General features: G+C 40.8%; 1 protein-coding gene across 2 annotated transcripts in view; it reads right to left on the bottom strand.

Moving 5' to 3' along the window:
• CRAMP1 (cramped chromatin regulator 1) overlaps positions 1–20,695 on the bottom strand; it is a 49,182-nt gene that overhangs the window by 1,783 nt on the left and 26,704 nt on the right. For both annotated transcript variants that reach the window (XM_086472869.1, XM_086472868.1), the window contains exons 7-20: positions 19,338–19,423; positions 18,473–18,596; positions 17,281–17,362; positions 14,963–16,228; positions 12,556–12,733; positions 9,122–9,303; positions 8,388–8,462; positions 7,061–7,142; positions 6,308–6,412; positions 5,173–5,351; positions 4,535–4,615; positions 2,968–3,202; positions 2,522–2,686; positions 1,224–1,369 (exon numbers count right to left, since the gene is read on the bottom strand). In XM_086472869.1, the coding sequence (XP_086328995.1) occupies positions 1,224–1,369; positions 2,522–2,686; positions 2,968–3,202; positions 4,535–4,615; positions 5,173–5,351; positions 6,308–6,412; positions 7,061–7,142; positions 8,388–8,462; positions 9,122–9,303; positions 12,556–12,733; positions 14,963–16,228; positions 17,281–17,362; positions 18,473–18,596; positions 19,338–19,423 (2,986 nt within the window). The remainder of the gene's footprint in view (positions 1–1,223; positions 1,370–2,521; positions 2,687–2,967; positions 3,203–4,534; positions 4,616–5,172; positions 5,352–6,307; positions 6,413–7,060; positions 7,143–8,387; positions 8,463–9,121; positions 9,304–12,555; positions 12,734–14,962; positions 16,229–17,280; positions 17,363–18,472; positions 18,597–19,337; positions 19,424–20,695) is intronic.

A 20,695-nucleotide genomic window follows, 5' to 3' on the forward strand; every position in this document is an offset into this window, starting at 1 on the left:
TTCCCCTCCCTGACTGTCCTCTGGGTGAAAATGTTTTTCTTTACATGTAGTCAGAACTTTTCTCAATTCGGCTTTTGCCTGTTCCTCCCACCATGCATTACCACTCTGTGAAGGGCCTGGCTCCATCTTCTTGATGACCTCCCTGCAAGCACTGGTGGGCAGATAGGTCCCTCCTGCCCTGAAGCCTTCTCCAGGCTGAACAAGCCCAGCACCATCAGCCTTTCCTTAGACAGGTGCTTCAGCTTCCTAATCATCTTGGTGGCCCTCTGCTGAACTTGCTCCAGTACATCTGTCTTTCCTGTATCGGGTGCTCAAAACTGGCCACAACATTCCAGACGTGGTCTCACAGCTGTTGCATAGAGTGGGATAATTATCACTTTGTTCATTCTACTGGCTATGCTCTTGCTAAAACAGGCCACAACACTGTTGGTTGTCCTAACTGCCACAGAACATCCTACCTCATGTTCAGCTTGCTGTCTATCAAGATGCCCAGGTAATTCTCAGCAGAGCTGTTTCCTAAACACTCAGTCTCCAGCCTATGTTGCTGTTGGGGTTATTGCTTCCCGGGGGCAGGACTTTGCATTTGTCCTTGCTCAATTCTGTAATATTCCTGCAGCTCATTCCTGTCTCTGCCCCTCTGAAAGGGACCTCTTTCCTCAAGTGTATCAAATGACTGCTGGTCTTCACTCCACCCCTTCAGAAGATTTCAAAACGAAGGTAATCCTACCAACAGAGAAAGTAACTCAGCAGCACCGGACCTTCTGCCTTTCTCTCAAGTAACTTAGCGTTAGCCATTTCCTGCTTCTTCCTTCGGGACCTATTCATTTTTTCTACCAGTCCTCCAACTGTACTGTATCTGCATCAGTATTAACACTTCTCTCATCTTTAGTATTTTCAGTTCCTGCTCTACAAAGCAGGACACACAAAACAGAAGGATTACAACTCTCTGTCAGACAAAGATGTGTCTAACGAGGTAAACGTGACCTCCTCCAGCAAAAAGAACCTGGGTCGAAGGTGCTCACAACAGCTTTTTGCACCAGCTCTGTGCAAAACCTCGAGTCATTTTACATCTCTCCGTTAAGAATGTAACCCTGTTTTACTAAGCTGAAGTGCAGATGTCAAAGCATCTTTGCCTTAAGTATCTCAGGAAGTATGATGGACAATATACACTAACACTGCACTAAAAAAGGAAGCAGCCAGCTGGACGTAATCCGATGACATACCTCTGCTACATCTGCCAGTGACCGTGACACAAAAGAGTCCCGTGAGTTTCCATCCAGAAGGCTGGGTCCCAGTAAGGAGGTGCCGCTGGCAGTCCCAACAGGAGTTGGCAACATTTTTCGTCCCTTCTCAGGGGAGATGAAACTTGCTATAAAGAACAGGCACATCAGTAAGTCACTGCACTGAATGTTTGCAACTGGGAGGATAAAGAGAAGGACAAGGAAATAGAAAATGAAGGACAAGTATCTATTTCTTCTGCCTCTTAAAAATTACATGTTACCAGCATGAACACCATCAGCACACTGCTAAGAGTACAGAGACTCTTTACTCTGGCCCCATTAAATATTAATTAAAAAACCCCACCTACCAAACCCCAAACAAACCCAGTGATCTCATGTCTTTGAGATTATGCTCACCAAGCATAGAACAAAGCCTGTTTTTCCAACAGCAGAGCCAAGGGCATCTTTTCATTTTGGCACAATAGCCAAAACATCCCAACCTAACTGATGAGTCAGGCTCTAAACAGACTACAAAGAAATGCCAAGGAATTATGTATCCCAAGGTATGGGCCCAATCTAGCAACAGGATCTTTTCAGGAACAGACTTGTAAAGAAAAAAAGAAAAAAAGAAGAAAAAAAGAAGAAAAAAAGAAAAAAAAAGAAAAAAAGAAAAAAAGAAAAAAAAAGAAAAAAAGAAAAAAAGAAAAAAAGAAAAAAAGAAAAAAAGAAAAAAAGAAAAAAAGAAAAAAAGAAAAAAAGAAAAAAAGAAAAAAGAAAAAAAGAAAAAAAGAAAAAAAGAAAAAAGAAAAAAAGAAAAAAAGAAAAAAAGAAAAAAAGAAAAAAAGAAAAAAAGAAAAAAGAAAAAAAGAAAAAAAGAAAAAAAGAAAAAAAGAAAAAAAGAAAAAAAGAAAAAAGAAAAAAAGAAAAAAAGAAAAAAAGAAAAAAAGAAAAAAAGAAAAAAAGAAAAAAAGAAAAAAAGAAAAAAAGAAAAAAAGAAAAAAAGAAAAAAAGAAAAAAAGAAAAAAAGAAAAAAAGAAAAAAAGAAAAAAAGAAAAAAAGAAAAAAAGAAAAAAGAAAAAAAGAAAAAAAGAAAAAAAGAAAAAAAGAAAATGTATTCAAGGCAACACTGTTGAAATGAAAGCAAGAAGTCAGGGAAGAGTTCTACAGATGTCCTACTGGGCTTACGATTTTCCAAAGGATTCACTTCTAATAAACAGTGCTCTTTTTCTTGGCCCTTTTTTTTTTTCTTTTTTGAAAGGAAAGAGCTTTTTTGTTGCAGTTCTTTGCATACTGACACTTACAAAACAAGCTACTGAGAGACGAGTCTGTGGAGTCATTGGGGTACCACTGGGGATCGTGGCTGGGAGAGGCAATCCAGTTCTGTTGAGGACTACTGGATGGGGACGGAAGACTTTTGGAGCTGTCACTGCCATTCAGCTTTGCAGGAGAGAGAGAAACACCTTCATCTGTAAACCAATGTCAGGAATCACCGATTCAGTCAATGCGGTAAAGTTATAGGACACTGCACTAATCCATGTTTAGAAAGGAAAAAAACCCGACACCACAACAACAAATATGCTATATATGCTAGAAAATAAAGGCTAGGCATATAATTTTATTTCCAACAGATATTAAACCAAAAAATAACTAAGAACTGCTTCCTGGAAAAGTTTCTGCTGACACGTAAGATGTCAACAGACGTTTTTTCCAAAGTTAATAGGAAGCCTTTAGCTAAGCTCAGACTTACTGTATTGACCAGAGCTGATAGCTATTTCAATGATAGAATCGCTGATTTGAGTGGCAGGTTCTCCTTGAGAAAGCACATCTTCAGGTGGTCCAGGCAGAGAAATGTCCAAGAGAGCAGAAACATTGGGAGGGGAGAGCCGGGTACTGGAAGCCTCTGATGAAGGAAGTGGAGGGGTGCAAAGACCATTTTGGAGGGGAGTCTTGGACAGTTCTGACAGAGAAAGGACGGACGTGCTCTGTTAGAAGAAACAGAGTTAGTTGTTCATAACTTCACGAAAGACTTGGAAATCCATCTGAAAAGCAACAGCTTAGCTCCTCAGCATTAGATTAAAATCAGACTGCAAGGGGGGAGGCGGGGAAGAGGACTAATAATCCAGCAGATAATATTGCTAAAATTTTAGGAACATTTATATAATACATTTTTATTATTTTAATGAAAAATTATCTGTAAGCAGATGATAAACAAATATGCTTCAGCCCATATCCTGCCAAATCATCTGAAAAAACATGGGTCTGTAACATTCCAAAGGATATTTAATACAGCCTACATAATGGAAACAGCATCATAATAAAATTAACATGATTTTGATGAACCTACAAGATCATTCTTAAGAATTAAGTATTAATTTGCCTTTGTATAGCCAAAAAACCTGTAACTGCTTGAAGAGCACATATATATTTTAAACTAACTCACTCCTCTTTACAGACAGGCTTCCCAAAACTCAACTGATCTTTTTTAAGGACCTCATCATAGAACTGTTTGTCATTTTTTTCTGATGTAGTCTACACAAAGCTGTCCTGAGAGCAAGAACCAGAACCTAAGGCCCCATTACCACAAATAAATCCCTAGTAGGTTCGTGTCCTAACATCTGTGCAATACAAAAAATAAAAATCTTCCCCTCCTTTATGCTCTCCAATCAAACTAATTTGACCTTTTTCACATGTACCTGTCACATGAAGGGTAGAAAGTGCTTCCACTGAAAGAAAAAGAAAAGCCTGAGGCTTAAGTATCTAACAAGAGGTCCTGGATCCCACTGGAGAAGGAAGCCGGGGATAGGATGACAGCACTCTCACACCCTAAGTGCTGTCACAGTTACATTTTAATTATCTATGTCTTACTGGATTCAGCATAAAGAAAAGTGGTTCTCTGAAGAGGACGCTGGCATTACAATCATGCTTTTAGTCTTAAAATTCCTCCTTCAGCACCATACAAGCAACAGACCTGCCAATTGCTGAAATCTTCATGACGTCCAAAATACACATGTACGATACAGCAGAGCTATTATAGCCTCCTCCCTGTCTCAAGAAATATGTAAAACCTGTTTGTCCTTCAGAAGTCATTCAGCTTTGCTTTGCTTTTTTTTAGAGAATGGCATCCACATAAATTTAAGCAGCCTTCCTAAATTTATTTCTTTAAATTTCTTCAGACACTATAGATTTCAATTCCCACAGAACAGTACCAATGGTGTACAATTACCTGGGAACAAAGGGGTTTTAACTAGTAATACCAGTGGTGTTTTCAGAACATTACCTGTTTCATACAACTGTTCTTTCAACTCATACTCTACCTGGAAACCGTCAGGAACTGCCTCCTGCTCATGCCGTGTTGGTAGGCTGATGAATGGAACCCGACACCCAGGGCCTGAGCCCTAGAAGCACAACAGAAACCATGTGAGCAACATTTACATGAGATGCTGCAAACAGAGCTGGGGAGGTGAGAGACAAGTGCCTATCACCGTTTATGCACGTTCGTTTTACATATAATGCCTTTCAAAATCGTCCGTCAGCTCCCTGAGAAAATGACATGAACTAACATGTATCTGAGTCTCAATGAAAGGAACAGCAAGAAGAAATCATGGTTTCCATTCCAAATACCTGCTTAAAAGTCCATGTTTTTCCCCAAATTCCTTCCTGAATTACTGGCTATTGAAATGCTACTGTTTCTTTTTAAGCCCAGATTTCTGGATGGCTAACTCCAACAGTCTCACAGCTGAAAGCTGTTCTATAGGATGGGAATCTGCTCGATGTGATGATGATTTGATCCCTCTACCCTGAAATACAGGCTACATGACATGTCTTGGGCTTGCCATAAGAAAATGGGTAACAGCAAGCTCCAGGAGAAAGCTCGCTAAAGAGTCATTAATAACACAGCTTTTTTACACAATGAAAGAGCAAGACACTTAACTACTATAAAAGAGACTCTGACCTCTACAGTGGTGATGGAGCCTCCATTCTGATGCGCTGCTGTTGACTCCCGCCCTGTTACCATTGTGGTCACTCTGTCTGGTGACAACGGAGACACACCTGACAAACCATCGGCATCCAGGACAGGCATAGGGCTACCAGGGATAATACCAGCACTTTTAGCTGCCAAGTCAATAGCACCTTTTGTGAAACAAAAAAGCAAAAAACACATCAGAAGCCTTTTCTTCTGGCAATTACTTTGTTGTGACTCATCTAAAAGAAGATTTTATTTTTTTTTAAATTGCCCTGAGTCAAAACTTAACATGCAAAAAGCAAAAATGGTAATTATCTGCTCAGCTGTATCAATTGTTCCTCTTCACAAAGTATAACATTTCTTTCAGCTAAAAGGTTTGATTTTTTTCTGCCCTGTTCCAACACGTTATCAGGTATATCAAAACAGTTTAGAGAAACATCCCAGTTCTCCCCTCCTGCCCTTTCCTTCTATTTTTTTTCGTTTTTGTCCTGCAAATTCTCAAGTATGTGGTTATGCAGTTTCTAGAAATTTCCTATGGTTTACTCGAGGGGCTCCAAAACCAACATAGTCTTGGTTTTGTTATCTTGCCTCTAGCAGCCATTTAGGCTCCACATAAAAAACTTCTGTTGTTGCAGGGACAACCTCACCCGGATGTTTTAAAATCCACTCAAAACATCTGAATGTCATCCCATTGCAGAGAATCCTCTAAGTGAAACATTGAGGCAGTCACTGTTTTCATCTCACTAATCACTCTTATTACAGGACCCATTCTTTAGTTGCAAGACAGTATGTCCTTAGGGTACACCCGCGTGTTTTTTTTCTTGTAGAATTCACAATCTCACACCGCAGATAAGCTGTTTGTGTTTCTTTCAAATCTGTCACAACCCCTTGCTTTGCTGGCAGGCCAGACACCGCGAAGGAACCTAGTTCAGACAGTCCCAGCACTGACTGCTCCCTTTCTGCAGTCACACAAAGCCACAGAAAGCAAGATATCATCAACACAGCTGTTTTCTTTAACTTCCAAAGGCACTAACAATTTTACCTAGGAAACAGAAACCAATGATCTAACATCATACAGATCACAACAGACTGTGACTCTCATTCTGTTTAAGGAATTACTTACTAGACAGATGGCTGGTAGCCTGTGTTGGAAGAACTTTGGGCACAATTGGACGAGAAACAGCAGCTTTAGTCAGTGAGGACTGGATTGGCCGAAATGAACCTCTCCCTAGGGTGAAGGATTAAATACCTCTCAAGCAAATGAAATCTAACATCTTTAAAGCAGAGCACAACACAGTTCAGTCAAAGCAACCAAATTCCAAGTAGTAGCGAGCTCCGGGAATGCAAGTAGTGGAGATGATGAAACAAACTTGAAACAGCAATGCAAGCTAACTAGTGCCTTACCACAAAAACAAAACAGCAAGTGCTGCTGTGTTACTGAAGCTGCTTTCATTATTTTCAATTAAGATAACCTTTAAGGTCTCATGTTGATTTTGAAATTTAAGCTGAGATGGGGGATCACCTGGACTACCATCGTACTCAAGAGTGTATCAGCAGAAAAGGACAAATGGGCAGTATATTGGTTACCCTGGATGGAACTTAAGCAGTATCCCAGGCACTAGGAGAAGTCCATTAAAAAAAAAAAATCTACACCCTACAGAAAAAAAAATTCCTGTCACAATCATGACTTGCTTAACAATGATCCGTGAGAACAATCCCATATCCTGTAGGAAGTGACTCAAGCAACTGGTAAATGAGACTGTTTTTGAAAGGATATTTTCCCCTATTCAGAAATTATTCCTTTACACAGTTTTAAGGGACACTTTCCAGTCCATCTCATGGCAGCATGAAAGTGAGAGAAGATAAGCAGACTCACCTGTAATGGATGAGTTGGATAAGATAGAAAAGGAACAGACATGCTGGGACGGATTTCCAGATGGCCTGGGGAGCAGTGTTCTCTACATGAGAGAAACAACAATAAACCAGAACACATTTAAATACAGAACAGAGGGTAAAGCTTATCTTCTAAGGCACAGAAGTTCATGATACCTTCCAGAATAAGCAGAGTATTTACATGGCATGACTGTCATGCAATAGACACAGCAGTAAGGTCTGTGTAATCTTGAGAAAGGAGCTACATATAGGAATCATGTGTTTTCTCTGCAAACTGCTGTAAGAGAAAATTTCCACATGGACAATTCTCAGAGAAATGCTAATTAGAACTATATTCCTTTCCGATAATACATTGCAGTAGTTTCCAAATTCCCACAGAATTACAGCAATGATCTTAAGGATGGGATCCAGTCTGTGTGCAAACTGATTTCATTACCATTAAACAAGTGTGAATTAACGAGGCAGCGATATGTACTTGAGAGCTGTTAAAACAAATGGAATTGCAGAGACCAGGATATCTCAGTACAAAAAACCAGTACATAATGCAATTTTAGGTCTCCCGCTCTTATACAGAGCAGAAGAGACATACGGGTATATTGACCCTTTATAACTTTGTTTTCCCCAAACAAGTTTCCATTATTTTGGGTTGAGATTTCTTGTATGTTCTCCATCCACCTCTGATTTCAGTGGCATGTGCCTTTTGCTGGGTTATCAGAGTAGCCTAAAGGAGGTTAACACCCACCTACCACCAAAGCTCCATGACAACAGGCTACCTCCTCTGTGCATCTCTTTGCCAGTCCCTTTTTTTTCCAGAAATCATTGTTCAAGTACTGTTATGTGTTATTCCACTACAGAGGTTTATACCCACCCCAGTTTAACAGCCATTAGTGAGCAGGAAGCAAGAACAAATATCTGAAGGGGGATCTTGCTGCAATAGCACCGATGGCTTTAGCACAGACAGATCAGGACACCACATGAACACACTGCTTGGGCATTGCTGCCAGTGGAGCCAAACAGCAGAACCTGCTTTCCGCTGAGGAGCTTTTTTGTGGGTTTTTTTTTTTTTTTCCAAACTACCTCATGCACTGGACTGCTACTGTTGCTGACATACCTCACATAGGGAATATAACATGGTTGGTTACAATATAGACTAAAATGCTTGTTCCCTCCTATGTTCAGCTTCACTTTTACAGTGGATGTATGACGGAAGTTCATTTTTTTAATTTTAGTTAGGTGCAAATCATTATAGCCTTTCTGACATCTATTCAGGAAGCCAAACAGGTGTTTCACACTTTGCAAATCGTTCTGACCTGTACTACTAACGGCTTCCGCAAGTGCCTGTTCCGTAACTTCCTTGGCTTTGGCAAGAAGAAGTCCGACTGCATCTGGACAAGAACAAGAAATGCATTAGGAAGTATTTTAAGCATGCAGACACAGAATAAACTATACCCCAAAAACTCTGTTTGTCAATAAAGTTCTAACTATTTATTAAAATCCTGTATTTGTTTCAGACAGCACAATATTCTTTCTGCTAGAGTAGGAAAATTTTCCACCAGGAATGTATTTTGCTGCTTCTTGTTTTATGGAGACAAAGCCTTCTCCCAAAAAAGCCATTTCACTACTTAACTCCTGTAGCTTGCTATGATGTTGTTACTGAGAGATTGTATATATAAATTGGGTATTTCAATCAAATACAGCAATGAGATTGTATTAAGATTAGCTGCACGGTAAGAAGGATATCAAGTTTGCTAAACCTGGCAAATATATTTGCTGAAGGAACTTAATTAGAGAGTGAACCAGTTTCATCGGGCTGCGTGATGGCATTCAGAATCAGGTCTGAAGAGGCAATGTCACTTCAAAGCACGGTTATATAGTCAAAATCTGACTAATCTCAGCTAATACACTGTTATGCCTGAGCACCACTAGAAGCACTGTTTCATAGGAAAGCCCATACTTTCTGATGAACCAAAAAATGCCCGTAATACCTACGGGAAGCTGGCTCAGGCACAATATGCTACTTCTTTCACTCAGTCATCTCACTTACACTGATTGTGTCTAAGTGCTGCCGGAAGGTCAGTTCTGCTTCTTTGCTAGGCAAGAACAGTTTCCCATGGCGGCTGTTGGGTGGCAGAGTTGTAGGAACAGCGAAGAGTCCACCATCAGCATCAGCGCTTCCAGAACTTGAAGGACCAGCCACCAAGAGAGGTCTAGGGAGATTTCTCAAACCTAGACAATTTTTAACAGCAATTTAAATGAAGTAAAGTGAAAACAAAAGAAAGTAACTATTTAGTAACTGAAGGATCCTACAGAGAGAGCTGGGCTTATGGATTCTGGCTCTGACACCATTTGTGATCGCAAACCATGAAACTGTTGATACTTCAGTTTTCCCACCTGCAAATTGACAGTATTTACCTACTTCACAAGGATTCTGCAAACATTCTCTTGCTTTGAAATCCTTTGAAAAACAGGGTTAAATACAATTTTATGCCACTAAAGAAACTAGAATTTATGTACCCAGTTATAAGCCCCACACAGACTGTGTTAACTAATTTATCTATTCGGCTTGTAGAAACACTTGAGAGCCCTTCCCACTAAACAAACTATATAGCCACCATTCCATTATCTTCCAGGATAAACACAGACTCATCCTATAATGTTTACGTTTTATTTACACTACCCACCCCCCAGCCCTTCCCCATGGTAATTCAAAGCGCAACCCCAATAAAATGATTGTAAGTGACAGAGAAATGAAAGAGCAGAGACCAATTTACCAACATACCTCCCAAAAGATGGGTTGTCTTAGAAATACAAATTTGTCACATTGAAATAATGGCCTCTGTTCCGAGTAAAACTTCTCCCTTTACATTTAACTTTAAAAAATATTGTAGGATTTCACAGTGCTGTGCCCACTCTGCTGGCATCCAGCTAGGATGAAAACCAGCATTGCTAGCATGTCACTCTGAGAGAACCAAGAAGTGTACCTGCCTCTCTTCCGCAGAAGCGCTCACTACATACACAACACCAGGTTTCATTACGATAGTCAGTAACGGCTATTTTCACACTGCACCCACACTTGTCCTGGTACTGCAGCCTCCACTGCTGGGCTGGAGATCTCAGCTGGAGGCAGCAGGCACCTGACACCCAGAGGGGAAAGAGGCAAAGCAGGCAACAGTTCTTAGTCATGTCTGCTACCTCCCTGGGCAGGAACAGAACACAGCACGAGCTTGGGCCACACTAATGCAGAGATGGGTATACGCAGCAGTATTCAAGAAGCACTTTGAAGAACACCAAACTTTATTTAGCTAACAAATAAGCCTGCAGGGTTTATTATCGTCCTATTTAAAAGACGAAATTGCTGCTCTAGATTCTGCTGGTTTTCCAAAGGTTAGTTAAGATTACAGAGTGCCAATGTATCTAAAAAGCAGTTAAAGCAGAACAACATAAATTTGTGCCTCCTGCCTGACCAGGAGTTAGAGAGAATTGTTAAAAATAATACATATTTAAAAAAAGCAATAAGGACATGCAACTATAATTATGTTGTGATATTTTAAGCACAATAGATGATGTTGCATCACAACTGTTGCTTCACTTTTTCTAAATCTCTTTGAGTGATAGCCTTTATCCTCTTTTTAGTCTCTCCAGCTAGCTGGGTGGCTTTTGTGGAGCTGTCAGTTTGCCAACGCTTCAGTACTTCTGCAGTGGACACGGGCTATCTTCTAATCTTTATTTTCTCCTGAGAAGGCTAAATCAATTTATCTTTAATTAAAAACACCCAAAAAGACAAAAAAATAAATGCAGCTAGCACCTAGACGGACTCAGTCTATCAGGGAATGCACCCAGAAGGCTGGTTACCAAAAGCAACCTAGCAGTTTGCTTTCTGAAAGCCAAATTACTGCCATCATTTAATAGCACTGCATGTGAGGATACAAAGAAGCTTGATAATTACTGTACACTAAAAGCTGCAATCCAGACCACCATCAATCCTAGTTTAGATCCAGAACACCCTTCCTGGGGCTGATAAAAGGGATTCACTTTGTCTACCAAACCAACACAACTTAGTGGGAAGATATCAGGCTGGCCTGGGTATCCGTTTGACATGCTGGAACGCCACTACCTGAGGCCTAAGCCGAGTGCATTGCCCCAGGCAGGACCGCTGAGAAGCTAAACTGATCAACCAGTAGAATGTTGTACTGAACACACTCTTACTGCTCCTCTGTTCAAGCCAAACAGCTTGGCTGAAGCCAGCCTGGCTATCCTTGGTCGTGCACAAAAGCAGGAACACACAGTCCATGTTTTTCACTTCCTGACTTTGCACTAAAGACTACATGCTGCTTCATAGTTCGTGTGTTAAACCCTCAGGCTGCACAACCTGCTTGCAATTCAGTGATGCAAACTGAAGACTAACACGGACAATTGTATTTGGTTTCGAATCAATGAAGCTCTATGTAAACAGCACAGGGGTCTGTTCCTAGGCAATCTGACACGAAGTATTGTTGTCTTCTTGCTGTTTCTGCCGGATATCCTCAGCAGATGGTCCTTACCCTTACTTAAAACACTTCAAAAAGGATTTTGAAGGCATTGGGGAATCATAAAGTACAATCTCATAAAAATGAACGTCGCAAACTAAGGAAGTTTGATTCTACTTGCATATCTGATTTAAAAAGATACATCCTTCAAGCCTGTGTATCTCACTGAAATGTAACAATTTATTTGTTTGATCTATAAAATTATTGGCTTTTTACTAGATATGTAAGTACACCTTTGTCTGCCAGTAAGTGCAACGAAGCTTTATATGAAGATGAAATGGCTATAATGCCATTTTAAAATGAAAACCACACAGCACCACATGTTTTAGAGCATCAGTTAAATTGCTCATGGTCCATCACTTCTTACAGCACAGGTGTGAAAAGGACAGCATAGGAATCACAATTGTTCCCAGTAAACCTGACGCCTTCACAGACTTTTCTGAAGTCATAAACATTTGCTGGCAAATGCAACTAGACTGAAGAACAGCACTGAAATTCTTGGTCTGCACGGCTAGGGCTCAAGTTATAGCAGCTGTACCTTCTATTAAAAGAAAACGTAACTCATAATCCTTACATATTTCACAACAGCAGAATAGCACAAGAATTTTTCAGTAATTATTGTATCAACAAACTTTACACCATGTATTTAGTCTCCTCTTTAGTGTAAGCCTTCACTCTCTTGAGATCCCATACCCTGTATCAGTCAGCTCCTAACAAATGCCAGCATTTTCTGTAAGAGGGACTTGTGAGAGTTCTGGATTGCAAACTGTATTATTGACAGGCATTGTTTTTCAAGAAGAATTTAGGACAACTCTAATGCAAATTAACGCACACCAATGTTCTTAAACAGTTAGGTTTGTAAGAGTAAGAATGCTCATTCTCCCAGTGTTACATTACTGGGATGAGGTACTAATGGTCTGATCTCTTGAAATGCATTTTTATCAATACTAACCTGAGGAGCTGGAAGCAGCACCAGGAGAAAAAGTCTTGTTGTTGCGAAGGGCAGATTGATTTCGTGCACAGCCAGGACTCCTGGTGCTGATGGCAATCACCTTTCCCGGAGGAGTCAGTGACTGTTCCTCTTGAGCAGGCTTTATAGGTGACGTGGCAACAGAGCTCATCTCGGGCATCTAGAAATGCATGCACATTAGATGAATACTGTGCACTGTTACAACAAACATATTGTTAAACTTGTTCTACTTAGGAAGCTTAGCAAAAAATAAATAAAATCTGACATACAACAGTATCTTTAAGTACTCTAACCAATACCTTTGTGTGTGTGTGTGTGTGTGTGTGTGGTGGGCAGCTGAAATTCCCTTCCTGTGCATTTTAGCAGTGTTAAATGTCATCGGTTCAATATCATTAATTTATGTTACAATCGAGTTAATCCACTACAAAACCAATTTTCATAATCTCTAACCATCCAGAGGGCTCCTCTGGTTGGAAGTATACATGGACAAAAAAATATTTTGCTCTTAATTCTAATCAAGTAGACACCGATAGTTTTGAAGTTTTCCCATCCCTTCTCCTATTTCATACTGTAATACAGCAACAACAAGAAGCACATGGCAAGGTGCTTTACTAATTTTCCAGGCCTATCCAGTTATTTCATTAAGTTGTTTAAATGCTCCCTTTTTAAGGAATCTGTGTGCAACCACAGGCATAAAATTATCATTCACACTTGACCGCAATGCAATTTGCTACAGTTTGTTTTACGATGGTAATCTCCATTTAAAGGAACGAACCACAGCACAGTTGGCAATTTGGCTTTGTTACATACTGTCTTGAGAAAACAGCAGGGATCAGGCAATCAATCCTTCCTCTGTTAAAGTACCCTGTCATTATTTGATGAAATGCAGAGGATTTAAGAGAGAAAACTTTCAAAAAGTCTACAGTACTTTCAATTAGTCAGTAAGTATCATTCTTGCCTCTTGAATATGTATCAGCCCCACAACATTCATTGCCGCAAGAAAAGTGTCTCTTTTTCTGAAACACAGTAAGTATAAAGTGGAATTTGACAAAAAATAAAAGGTTAGATTACTTCTTTTTATTGGAATGTACAATATGGTATATATCTGAAAACGCTCCTTTATTTTTCAGTGGTGCTACACTACTTTCACTAGGACACCGAGAGCACCAAAGTGACAGGAAAACACTTGCAAATAGTAACTGCTGGGTTTTTTCCCCTTCCTCTTCTATCCTCCCCCCAAGTCTAAGGAAACTAGACTTTCTAGTTTGTGATTGCTTAATCATGTCATCCCTGGCTGTCACGTGTGTCACCAGAAGTAAAAGTAGATACAAAAAGAGGCAACATTGTCACAAATTCATGAGATGTCAGACCAAAAGTCTTCACAGTTTAAACAAAGTCTGTATCTGGAGCTGTATCTGAGCAAAGATGGTTTTAAATTTATAAAATTCTACATTCTATGTCTATAAAAACCAGGATCAAAGGGAGCTTTGAGGGTGGTTAAGTCTGCACCAACAAAGAAAGATCAAAGAACTATGTGTGTTTGGGAATATGATGTAAATGGTATCTTTTAACTCATTGTATCTCCACCACAGGCATTCAGTCAGGTCTGTTGAATTCAGTGTCTTTTTGGTCTTTAAAGGATGTTTTACTAAGTTTCAACTGGTTGCTCTAGGTGGAAATAGCTGCCTAGGTATCATAGGGGCAGATCTTAAACATTGGTTACAATCCACAAGAAGGAAAGCAAGTTCATTCCCAGTTGTCTGCTGAACAACTACCCTAGAGTCTGGGAACGTCTACAAAACCCACTGTGTCAGGTGCAATTATACTGGCTATGCTATCCCAAAGAAATAAATTCTTTTCAGACTTACACTTAGTGTAACTCGAACTACATAAACATTAGAAATTAAAGGTTGCAGTTTTCACCTAGAATATTAATCTCTCCCTTTGTCATCTAGACTTCATTTCCCACAAAAGGTTGGACCAGGTGATCTTCCAAGGTCCCTTCCAACCTGGGCTGTTCTATGGTGCTATGAACCTGAGAGAGAACAGAAGGCACCTACCTAACCTAACCTCCTGACAGATCTTTTCGTAGTCACATTAAGTGTTCGCTGTAATACCATTGAGACTCACAGCAAACCAGAAACTAAAAGGTAGTGTAAAAAGCAAACACAGCGTATTGAGGAAAAGTCCACTCTGTAGCAAGCTGGATTCTGTTGGGGTTTGTTCGTTTTGTTGTTTGTTAGGGTTTTTTTGTTGTTGTTGGGTTTGGGTTTTGGGAATCTCCAAGATCTTGACAAGGCTGGTCATTGATTTACTATGAAAACATAACTGGGCAATTCCCAGAACAAAGAAGAGTTTAGCATCTGGAGCATGAACAAGAGCTACTTACTGGTTTGGGATTGACTTCAGTAGAGATGAGTTTTAAAAGGCAGTTTAGGAGTCTCTGCTTGTGAAAGGTGGTACATGCAGGAACAGCACTTGACTCAGATGTTTGCTCCCTAGCATCCTGGGTTTCTGGCTCCAAGACAGCCAGCCAGTCATATTCCAGCTGCAACTTGTTCGGTTTGCCCATCATGAGGTAGACTTCAGCCAGCGTAAGGCTCTCAGAAGTTCGTAGACTCCATCCTTCTTCTCTAACCTGTTGAGAGAGCCGGCTTGGGTCATCCTTGAGAGACTTTGTACTAGATTGTCCCTGAGGTGGAGGTGGAAATGAGGAGCCCAGCTTCTCTTGAGAATCCTCCATTACTGCATCTGTTATATCCTTGGTACAAGCATCAAGCTGCTGGCCCTGGCTGTGGCTAGCCTGAGTTTCGTATCTGGATGGGCCACTGCCAGGTGAAGCCACACCACCTCTCAGTAGCTGTGAACAGGAGTCAGACGTCTCCGTGCTCCTCCCACTTGGAAAAGCCACAGGAGAAGAATCATCAGCTGCTGGAGTAGAGTCTCTCCCATGCAGTTTGTCTGTGCAAGAACATTTCTCTGGGACGATCAGGTCCTGACAGGACTTCATGTACCGTGGGAATGGATCGAGCAGAGAGAGCTCCTCCACATCAGGAATCTTACTGCAAGCACAAGCTGTGGTGCATGATGGTAGCACAGCTGCTTGGTCACTAGCCAGGGCCTCCCTGCCCTCCACACAGAAGGCCACCGAGCTCAGCTTTTCATGGTTCCCTCCTGGATCTTGAAGTCCAGAAGGTGGTTTTTGGAGACAACTAGCGATGCCAAGACTTGAGGCTGTTCCTTCTACCAGGCCAGGCTCTGGGCTGCCATCTTCAGTGCTTGCAGAAACTTCAGCTGCATGCTGAGAGGTTCTGCTTGACTCTGTAGTGCTCTCTGCCCTTCCAACACCCTTACCTTCTGTTCCCCGCGTGTATTTTAGCTGTCCCCTTGCTGTCCCCTGACCACTCTGTATCCCTAGGATTTGTGCAGGGGGCAGTAAGTGAGAGTCTTTTGTGTTCTGTTTGCATTTGCCAGTTTCCTGCCAATGCACTGTGCAGAAAGCCTTGGAGTGCACCACTCTGGCTACCCCTGGCAGCGGAGTGAGGGTACAATTCTCTCCTGGAAAGAGATGGAGCATCACTTTCTCCTCTGAGAAGCTGCCTCTTGTTTCTGAGTCTCTAGAGTCTTGAAGCTGCCGTTCTTCTAGTGTTTTACGCTAAAAAAGATGTGTCAAAGAATACAACAATCATCTGCCCCTTCCAAACAAGGACCTGGTAGCCTATTTTGCAAGTAAAAAAAAACAAACCCAAACCAACAGCCCATCAAGGACATGTTCTCTGTTCAGCATAGATATGAAGACTCTATGATTAGGTATTAAGTCTTTTTGAGGTGATAAGGACTACCCTGAAGACCTGCTATAAGCACAATACTAAATCTCTGTTCCACACAAAATTACTCATCTCTGCTTCATACATCATTGTAATTGTAAAAAAACCCCAACGAACTAACAAATCCCAACAAAACCAAGCAAAAACACTGCAACGTCACTGCACAGCAACACAGATACCCCTTTCTGTGCAGTAACCTCCACCTTACATGTTTTGACATCCTTCTAAGTTTCAAGTGCTATGCTGCTACTTCCTCCAGGCTCACAAATTCAAAAGAAAAGCCCGAATTAAAGGACTAAGAACAGGATATAGCATACCAGTCAACAGGCAAACAGAACGGCTGTTAACTCACAAAACCTTCTACTCCATGGATCAAAGTTCAGAGCTAGGGATATCTCTTACGTTGTATGGCTCAGACAGCACACAGATAAATAACAGACAGCAGCAGCCACCTAGACAAGAAGCTTAAGCTTTCACTTGGTGAAACTGCATAAAGCAGTAGGAAGATCTGTCCTTAATCTTTGCTGAAACTGGAAAAAAATCATCAGTTATTATCCAGGCTTCTATGGTGGTCACCCATCTACAATGAAACAGACTGTTTTCTAGTGACATTAAATAAAGGCAGGGAGCTTCATTTATTACCAACTAGCTTTTCAGGGGATCATAGCACAGAAGAGTTGAGGTAAAAGTGGAATATTATGGGATTTCCCATAAAAGGTTCCCTTAGTGATGCTGAGATCCTGAACTCTATATTTACTAAGCACAGGCTGGTAAAGTTATGAGGTAGAATCACACTTCTCATGCAAAAATGAATTTAGAATTGGAAGGGAATTGCTCACAGGGCACAGCATACAGAACAGACTAAGCAGAAAGAGGATACAATACGCACTTCATGGAGGGCCCACTTCTGCTTCAGGAACTCTATGAGGCTGGAGACCTTCCGATGTAACTCCACAATCATCCTGTATGCAAGATAAACAAAGCAAGGGAACAGAGAAAAAATGTCAGCAGAAGTTCAAATCACAGCCTTGATGCTAGAACTGGAATTAAGGGAAGAAACGGGCATTCTGTAATACAAGCACAGAGAACACACCTACCACTCCCAAGCTTGAAGAAAAAAACCCAAGAAAACCAAAAACCTATGTTATCCCGCAACTTTAAAATCCAGATAACTCACAACTGAGAAAGATAATGATATATCTGACTGCCATGATTCAAGATACTAGTTTCTACAGATGGAAGAAGAAGATAGGAAAAGATGACAAGATTTAGTTAAACTGCAGAAGTGCAGGCAAGGCACAAAGCTACCACATGAAGTATAGAAAGAAAAAGGGGCACAAAAACCCCCCCAAACATTTACTTTTTGCTCTCAAAGTATTTTATACAATAAACCTAACGCTGAAGATCTTCATTCTCCTCTCTGCACGATGTTTGGTCGTTTTACTGAAGTACACTATTTGAAAGACCAACCAACATCACAGAGTCCCCTGTTTTTTCTGCCAAGTTTTGGACTAGAGGTAAGTACTACAATGAACAGCCACTGATGACACTGAAACAACAGCATTGACTACATTTTGCAGGAAGGAGATTAAGCTACAAATGCCTTCCTTTCTGCTAGTATAACTGTGTTGGGGTTGGCAGTTGAGAGTCTTGGTGCAGGCACCCCGAACATCATTTTACTTCTCTCCCTTGTGCCTCTGTCTCATGGTACAGGCCAACACAAATTTTAGTAGAACTAGTGCTGCACATCTCCATTTTATTTGCACTCTGCTCTGACAACTGGGTTTTAGTGACATGAAGTATATTCATCTTCAACTCTAGTAGTTCCTATCATTACTCAAATTAAAAGATATAAAGAACAATGATAATCTAATTTTCAAGTCTGATGTGTTTACAACAGTCATGTACTCTGGTCGGACAAAGCCTCCAGAAAAGTACATTTAGGCAAACTGCATTATCAAAGATGAACTGCCCAGTTGGCAAAGAGAACCTTGAAGAGAGAGGAAGATGCTAGAATGCTGTTCATGTATTTCCCTACTCTATTCTGAGCATCACAATCAGTTCTTTATTACCTAAGCCGTGGATTCTGGGCAAGGCTCTGTACTCGAGCCCATGCATGATTATTTCTTGGCTGCAACTCCACAGGGACCTTGAGAGGAAGACGTACTGGCTTCTGGTCCTCTTCATCACTAACACCTGAAGGGAGATGAAGCACAAAGGGCAAGGGTCAAAGCAAGGAAACTCAGTCAGAACACTATATGCTCAGTTACGTGAAAAAAAGCATCACAGACATCAGCGTCACCTACAGACAACTTAGGCAGCTCAGCTTCACCAGCGGAGCCTACTTCCTCAGACTACCTCCTGTTCCAATATGTTTATTTTTTTCCTTGGGCACTGCAGTGGTACTGGAGCTTCCAGCTGAGCAAGCAGTGTCAAAATCAGATGTCTCGAAACTTCGAACAAGTACCGTATTTCAGATCTTTAAACTGCACTGATTCTACTTATTGAGGGGAAGGAAGAGGAAGGGAAAAAAAATAATTAAAAAAGTCACACATAGCTGAATTGGAGAAAGTCAAAAAAAAGTCTAAAATGCTCAATGCTAAACAACATACTACTGCTTAACACTGGCACAAGGGGCTAAACTTCGCATATACTGAAAGCACAACTGGTACAGCAGTAGTGATCTTGTCTGGTGTAGCTATTTCCTTCCCAATGTAGCTAGTGACATACTCCAAGACTTAGAGAGCTGGGTGGGTCCTAAAGTTACTGGGATTATACAAGCAAACAGGATAAGTAAGACAATAGGGACCTATCTGTGCCCGACAAATGTGAAACAGCACAAACTCCTCTGCTAGTGATGTACACATCAAAATAGGCCTACTCTCTCTCATATTTTTCTGACCATCTGGCAAAACCCTTCCAGTGTCTCTTACTTACCATCTGGATCACAGAGTTTCTTCAAAGCCCTGCACATCGGAGCTTTAATACGAAGGTTTCTGCCTTTGTAACGAACAGTTGTAGCCCTGAATACATTGAAAGAGATGTATTTATAGGCACCATTAACAAAAGTTTGTGAACATGTGCATATTAGGGACACAGAGTCAACTACAACCACGGCTGTAGGAATGAACAAAGACATTTAAAGGACTTGCAGTACAGATTCACAAGAGCATCCAATCTTCTCTATCACCTTACTTTTCATTATAGAAATGCTACTCTTGCGACCCTCCTCTTCCAGATTTTCAGGAAATATTGGGCTATCCACTTGGGGAGGGACTGCTGTTTTATAAATGGACCAGAATTATGTTACTTCGGTTGAAGAGTACCCTCAGACAGCTTCTTCAAAAAAGAAAAATGGTTTTGCTTTAGTCTCCTCTTTATACTCCTAACTCTTAATTTTGGGAAGTCTAAAGCTTTTGAAGAGTCTTCAATTCTGGAATATCAACACATTTGTTGCAGAAATGAGGTGAAAGAGCCTGTGTGGGAATTTGAACAAAGTAACTTTTACAGCAGGATTCCACTGGCTTTTAGCTTTAATACCACATTAACAGCTATAAAGATCCTTAAAAGCAATCGGCCACTTTTGTTTTCACACACTATTTGATTTCTTCACTCATACAGTCTTGTTTTCTTTTGAGAGACTTAAAAGGCAGGCATTGAGACCAACAAAGTTACTGATGGCAGTATTTACTACCTAATACTTCAAACAATAAGGATCAGATAGCATAGAAGTAGCAGGATTGAACACAAGGCTTTGCAAGTAAAATGAAAGAAATTATGGAGAATATTCCAATAGCAGGATCTTATTTTTTTCCTTATGCTGTAAGAAAGACAAGACCAGGCAGAAAGAGCACTTGTCTATATTGCTAAGAGGGAAATTTCGCAAAAGGGCAGCAGAAACGAAGCCAGACCGGAGAAGATGGAGTTGATGAGGTGAGCAGCTCAAAAGTTTCATTTACTAAGTCGTGAACTTCTACAGATTCAGAATATCTCAGGGCTGGAAGGGCAGATTTCCGCAATCTGCACTGAGCTACCAGAAGCTAGAGGGAATATGTTAGCCCTTGCTCTTTCTAACGAGCTTTGACACAGAAGCACCGATGGCTCAACTAATGGAAAGAGGAGAAGGCCCTCAGCTGCTGAGGAGAAACTATCAACAGTGTTACTTAAAAAAATAAAAAAAAAGACCCAAGAGCTGCTTGCCTAGTTTTAAGTAGTTCTTCCTATTTCCACTCTGCAACAGCAGACACCACCACAGCTGCTGTGACAGAAGCATCGCTGTTACCTTTCCTCTTTCA

This window comes from Leptosomus discolor, chromosome 14 (assembly GCF_034619465.1).
Source record: "Leptosomus discolor isolate bLepDis1 chromosome 14, bLepDis1.hap2, whole genome shotgun sequence".
Lineage (NCBI taxonomy): Eukaryota > Metazoa > Chordata > Aves > Leptosomiformes > Leptosomidae > Leptosomus > Leptosomus discolor.